The sequence below is a fragment of the Heteronotia binoei genome, chromosome 7 (genome assembly GCF_032191835.1).
Source record: "Heteronotia binoei isolate CCM8104 ecotype False Entrance Well chromosome 7, APGP_CSIRO_Hbin_v1, whole genome shotgun sequence".
NCBI lineage: Eukaryota > Metazoa > Chordata > Lepidosauria > Squamata > Gekkonidae > Heteronotia > Heteronotia binoei.
The window spans coordinates 70409446-70416351 of record NC_083229.1 but is presented as its reverse complement, the minus strand read 5'-3'; the positions used below and the strand labels follow the sequence as shown (position 1 = coordinate 70416351).

General features: G+C 41.3%; 1 protein-coding gene across 2 annotated transcripts; it reads left to right on the top strand.

Moving 5' to 3' along the window:
• The first annotated feature begins 504 nt into the window (after positions 1–504).
• PPDPFL (pancreatic progenitor cell differentiation and proliferation factor like) lies at positions 505–5866 on the top strand. Of its 2 annotated transcripts, XM_060243823.1 has the most exons (5): positions 505–666; positions 2356–2445; positions 3026–3118; positions 3350–3449; positions 3660–5866. In XM_060243823.1, exons 2-5 carry the CDS (start codon positions 2391–2393, stop codon positions 3670–3672), a joined length of 261 nt encoding a protein of 86 aa, XP_060099806.1. In that variant the 5' UTR covers positions 505–666; positions 2356–2390; the 3' UTR covers positions 3673–5866. The 2 variants fall into 2 exon arrangements, with proteins under 2 accessions (XP_060099806.1, XP_060099805.1); XM_060243822.1 differs by having other exon boundaries at positions 510–2445.
• Positions 5867–6906: the final 1040 nt, after the last annotated feature.

Sequence of the window (6906 nt, the reverse complement as noted above, 5' to 3'; positions counted from 1 at the left end):
CCGCCAGGCTGCCCGTCCCATCCCTCACCATGAGAGGTGAAGCCTGGCCAGGCGCTCTCATTTAAGAGATGTGAGGCCAGGCAACCCTGTGGGCCACCCTTCCACTCGCCTTAGCACTCCCGGGGTAATGGCCACCATGCCCCTGTACCTTCATCCCACAAATTTTAGTGCCCTTGCATGCAGACTTACTCCATGCAAAACCCAACAGGCTTAGACTGAAGTTAACGCCGGCCCCAAAGTCGAGCGAGCATTCCCAGACGCAGAAGCACGCGCTCCGCCCCCTCGAGCCACTCCAGCAGCACGTGCCGCCTTTGCGCTCGTTGTTGTTGTGATTGTCTCAAGCCTGGAGGAACTTTACCCGGCCTGGCCCTTCCGAGGTTGCCAGAGGACAGTGAGGTGATGCGTCGTGCTCCCGCCCCGTCTCCCCCGCAGCCGCCAGGTCAAGTTTCAGCTCTTTCGCCAGAGGGCAGGTTTATATAAAGACTGCCCTGAAGCCAGAGGAGCATTGAAGGATACGGTAGCTGTCGGTTAACTCCCTAGCCAGACAGCTACTTAAACTAGTTTGCTGCAACTGCCAGAGCGCCTTTCTGTGCGAAGTGGTTACAAAATCCATCCCTTGCTCCGAGGAACGACGTTCTTCTAAGGGAAAGGAGCGGGAGGGACAAGGTAACGCCGCTTCCCTTTACTTGCTCTGTAGTCCGAGTTTCTTCCATTCTTTGGGGAATGCTGTGAATGCCTGAACTGAATGCCAGCAATATGCGTTCACTGAATTAATTTTCCTAACTAATGGCAACTGTCAAGGTTTATTTATAAAAAGTGTTTACACACAGTTTATAAAGGGGGGGGGGGGAGTAATGTTTCCACGGTCTTTGACAAAGATGCCTTGGGACTAAAAACGAGGAGAGGAGATCAGTGCGTCCAGTTTGGGGTCTTTATTGAGGAGAAAGGCAGGGTATAAATGTATTTATTTGTTTGTTTCAGTTACTCCCTGCCTTTCTTACCAGCGTGGAGATCCAAAGTGGTTTACATCATTTTTTGCTCCTCCATTTTATTGTCACAACAACCCTAAGGCTGAAAACCCAAGGAAGCAAGTGTGGATTTGATCTTGAGTCTCCCAGATCCTAATCTGATATTCTGACCACTACACATGCTGGCTCTCATAAAGCAACGAATAAACAAAATGAATTTGGCTTTGTCAGCCCCATGCATGTCCTTCTGTTACCCCTTCAAGTTGAAAAATGTAAAAGCTTGTCGTTTGTGGGTTCAAAGCTGGTACAAATCTTATAACAGTTAATGGACTGACTCCCTAAGGAAGGCCTTTGTCCTTAAAATTATGAGGAACTAACCACTGATTTGTATATCATAATGGATTGGCTCTGCAATCCTGCCGGATTGCTCACAGGTTTAATAACTTGATCAGTAGAATAAACTTAGAGTCCAGTGGCATCTTCCAGTGGAAAAAGTTTTATTCAAGGTATGAGCTGTCATGTGCACACACAGTTCTTCAGATAATTGCACATGAAAGCTCATACCTTGAATAAAACTTTGTTGGTCTTAAAGGTGCCGCTGGACTCTAACTTTATTCTATTGCTTCAGACCAACATGGCTACCATCCTGGATCTGCTTGAGCAGTGTAACAGTGGAATAACATACTTACAGAAGATTAACTGACAATTTCTGAGTGGGCTTTCTTCATTCTCTGCAGTCTTTCTTCTAGGAATATGTTTCTTGGATATCAAACTTGTAGGAACATTTGTTTGCGTATGCCACTGCATATGGATAAGATACAAATTGGCTGGTGCAACACTGAAATCTATGAGGTTTTTTATTTAGTGTGCATAGTTGGCAAGATTTGTGGGCACATGTAGAAAAGAAAAGTCCTGCACAAGCTCCGTTTAATAGTGGCCCCCTCATTAAGGAACCAGAACTACTAGCTTTAAGGCCTTGCATTCTGTAATGCAAGAGCCCCATGGTGCAGAGTGGTAAAGCTGCAGTACTGCAGTTAGAGCCTTCTGCTCACGACCTGAGTTCGATCCCAGTGGAAGCTGGTTCAGGTAGCCAGCTCCAGGTTGACTCAGCCTTCCATCCTTCCGAGGTCGGTAAAATGAGTACCCAGCTTGCTGGGGGGAAAGTGTAGATGACTGGGGAAGGCAATGACAAACCACCCCATAAAAGGTCTGCCATGAAAATGTTGTGAAAGCAACATCACCCCAGATGACTGGTGCTTGCACAGGGACTACCTTTTTTATTATTCTGTAATGCAGGATGGTTCTAAACTGTAAAGAGACTTATGTTGGTATACCTTGCAGTTTAGCGGACTCACATGGAGGTTTTGCATTTTCTTTTGTCTTGCAGGTGCATCTCTACATAATTCTTGCTTTTTGTGTGCAATGGCAACTGTGCCCTCAGCTGGCTGCCTTCTGGCAAAGAACCAGTACTATAGAAGTAAGCTTTTCTGCTTTGAAATTGTGTGTGTTCTTATGAGGGAGGGAGGTTGACATGCCCTTCATGGAAAATGAGCAGTGGTTAGATTGTACATACTGTGAAAGGTTTTAGCAGTTATGTTTAAATGAATCCTGTGTGGCTAATGCTCACATTTTGAAACATTTAATCCTGAACAAATTTTCCTTATGATATACTTCTTTCAATGTAAGGACTTCATCTTATTCATTCTGTTTTGCTTTGTTATATGAATCTGTTTGTGTTCTTCCTTGTCCAAAGGGGACAAAATATGATAGTGACATGGTCCCTGAGTGAAAAATTGCCACAGGATATGTTTTTCCTTCACAAATTAGGAAACTGACAGCACAATTCTAAGCAGAGTTGCCCCCCTGTAAGCCCACTGACCTCAGCAGACTGAGAAAGGTACAACTCTGCTTAGGATGGCACTGTGAGATGATCTTTGTAAAATAATATACTTCTCAGATTCCAGAAAGGGCAGCTTCCTCCTTCATACTGATCTGTTTAATATTGAAAGAAGAATGACTTTCCCACCAGTAATGTCAGAACTGTTTTTCACACACAGCTCGACTGAATTCAGAATCCAGTGTTTCTTCAAGCAGTTCCTCTTGCTGCTCTGATCCCATGAACTTCTCAGATCAGGATAAATCCTTTCATGGTAATGATGCTCTCTTTGTTTTCAGGTATAATCCAGAAAAGTTAAGCATGTTTAAGTTCTTTTGGAACCAGTGGTACCTCCATTCTGAATACTGCATTTCCACATGTTTCCATGGGGCTCAAGTGTGCTTTATTTTTGCCTGGTATTGCTGTTTAGTTAATTTTAACTTTTTTGTTTTGTTGTGGAGTTGTATTATCCAGTTATATACTTAAACTGTATATATGTTTATAGGGCTACCTGAGGTGTTTGACAAATGTTGGTGGATAAGAAGCTTTTTCCAGTGTGAGTCAGCTCCTCAGAATGTGGGCAGGAAAACCTTATCAGCCAGCAGGTAAGAATTGCTTCTCTTTTGATGAACATTAATTTGGACTAATTCTCTTTTTGCTTTAGGGAATCTGTGATCTGTGTTAAGATTCAGAACAGAAATGAAAAACTTAAGATCAAATGACATTTGAATCTTAAATTTAATCTGTACTTCTACAATATACATCCATCTTTGTTATAAATTATATTCATAGTATATGTGTATTTATGTTTTCAGTGCTAACAGCTGACTTGGATTGCAAGCAAAGGGTGTCCATATTGACCTTACATACACAAACTCATTTCTTGAAAGACTCCAGGTCTTCAAGGCAGCTGCATTCAGTTATGTGAAGAAAACGAACTGCTTGAAACTTCACTTGCAAGAAAAGAAGGGCAAATTTCCAAGGATTTATCCACAGTTCAAATAGTTTTTCTTGAGACAATCATCAATTCAGTTTTCCACGTCTGTTGCAGAGTTCTCAACAGTAACAGGTGTTCTGCATTTCACAATGACTCTTGCATATCATTGGAGAAAAGGCAAATGAAAAGTCTTGTTAGCGTGGAGTATCTGCTAATTATCCCGGCTTTCCATTACTACATTTAAAAACTTCTGTAGACTGCCTGAGGCAGAAAGATTCAAGGCTGTTCTGTCTCAAAGCTGGAAACACAGTAGCTGAGGTTAACAGAACAATAAACTTCTGTCACAGCCTCAAATTTTAAAATGTTAGTTATGCGGATATATTCAGATGCCAAATGAAGGTTTTATATGTTGTCAAAACTTAATCTACAAAAAGTCATTCAAAAGTAATTTATATACCCCAGTCTTGAACATATTGGGTTAGATCCCATGAGCTTTTTCACTGGTGAGAAAAAGGACGAGGGGGTCCTCTTTGGCTGGATTCAGATGGCCAATTTGAGCCAACGTAGGCACTTCCTCTAGGTGGATTAAAAAGTCATAGTCAGACAGGCATAGTGCCACCCATTCCACTCTCACACTTATCCTAATATCTCTGAGACAGATCAAATAGCTACCAGCAGGGAAGTAGTAGCAAAATCTTCTATCATGCCCCTCCCACATATCCTGGAGTGTACAAGTAAGGTGGATTGGTGGTATAAATCCTTCAGTTTGCTGTATGCACTCATTGGTATTCTTTTTTTTAAAATCACTGCCACGGAGCACATGACCACTAAAAATGTAAGGGAACCCCCCCATCTGCTAAGGAGATGGTGTACAACAACCATGTGAATGTGCCAAAGTGCCCCCCCCCCCATGATATATGGATGCCTCATGGGGGAGTGTGTGAACAGGATTTGTCTGCTCCATCTTGGGATGGTGCGATTTGAGACGCCTCCTGAGCATATGGAGCTGCCTCTCTGTACCAAGCCTTTAATTACCAAAAAGCTAATGCTGTGGATCATGGAACATACATAAACAAAGTCATGTGAGATGGAAGCTTTAGGAAGGAGAGGACTTAGAGGAGATTGAGTGAGAAAGTTGTCTTGATCCATTTCATAACTCTGGTGCAAATCACTGATTCACTAAAGTTTAATTCCACATTAGATGTGATCAGCATCACGATCTTAGTGTGTTGTTTCATTGTCTGATACATGGAATGTGATTTACACCGGATGACTTGTACCTTGATGAACCATATTATTACTGTGTACTAAGACTGGGCAAAAAGTGCACAATTTTTATTGTTTGTTTGCTTTAAAAGCAGAATGTTAACTAGAATTCCAGCTGGTTGTTATTTTTTAACTAGTTTGATGAAAGAACTTTCTGCTTTATCATAGCTCAGATTTCCATTTATATACATTATAAATAATATTCAAAATCAGTTTCAGCACATGATGAAATGCATGATTATATGGTTTCAATATAAATATTAGTATCGTCTTGCTAGTAACAGATCTCATTTGACATGCTTTTTCCTTTCTCAGACTTTAAAAATGCTGAGAGGAACAGGTTGCTACATGGATGACTGACTCTTGCAGATATTAGGTTAGCACCAAACAGCACAACATTATTGCACAAGAGTTCTGTAAAGCCTGTAAAGGTTGCGTATTTTTGAGATCCAGAAGTGTCACTTGTTGATTAAATGGGGAAGCCTGCAGATATTTGGCAAGTATTAGGAGCATAGAGCTATATAATGTTCAGGACAGCACAATTGATCCATTTTGTTCTAACTTGGCTGTATTGTCATTATGCAATATATACCCAGACATTAAAGAAAATGAATGCAGAAGAAATAAATGTAGATAATGATTAAGACAGTCCATCAAAAAAAAGGTTGTTTTGATTTGGGGACTTGCACTATTACAGTTCTGTGTATCTTTGTATATGTTTAAAAAATCTTGTATAGCGTTATTGGAGAGATATGTAACTGTACAGAAGGAACTATTTTTTTCTACCAAGTTTTGTATTAATAAAAAGTCTGATAAACATGTCTGGTTATTGTTATGAACACAATAAATAATTCACAGTACACCTGAGGAGGATGCAGCTTAGAGGTGATTCTGAGGGGAAAACAGCTGGCAGGATGAAGATTAAGCACTTCCCCCTAAACTAACTATTGCTCTGTTCAAAAGCTGCCCTCTCCAAACAAAAGGGGCTTCTTTATATGCATTGGTGTGTGTGTTCTATAGTTTGTCCTTGACATCTTCATGTAGTCTGGGAGGCAGTGTTACTCTCACTAGTCTCAGTGCTGGAGGTCACCAGGGAAACTATTCTTGTGATTATAGCACCTGTGAAATCTGTGTCCCAAGTCATGGCTAACTACTGCGTTCCTCTGCAAATGCTTCTCTGTAGCCATGTATGAAGAAAACAAGATGGATTTGCAGGTGGGAAATGCCCTAAAGCAGTAACACTACACACAGGTGATATGTGATAAAGAGAAGACCTGTGCCAATGAAGTCATGACAGTCACATATACCTTTAACATTTCAAAGTCTGGCATTTCCCATGCACTTTGTCATCATCCCCAGCCCCTCATAAATTATGGGAATCCCCTAAACTTTCTTTTAAAAACGGGAATAATTTTCAGTGGGTATTCAGGACACTATTGTCAGATATTAAACTATTCTATATGCTGTTATCTGCCCATGTATAGGTGCTTTGGAGAACTTTGGTGTTAATTGACTGTCTTCAAAGCTTAACAATAGATATATTGAATAAGTATTTTTATCCCTTAAAATGAAACCTTCAATTAATCAGGCAGCACATTTTTAAAAAATTAAATGTAAATGCTAAGGAATCCATAGATACAAGTATTTAAGGAGATATTCTTCCCTCTCATGTTCAAGAACAGCCACTCCTCCTGCTGCTATGTGTGGGAGTGGAAGCTGGTGGTCAGCTGGGAAGAGTTGCTGCCACTGCTGTGGGGATGGGGGGAAGAAGCAGGTGGGTGTCTGGGAGAGCCACTCCTTCGGCGGGGGGGAGCAGACGTGCAAGTAGCTGGGAGTCTGATGGGGACCAGAAAAAAGTA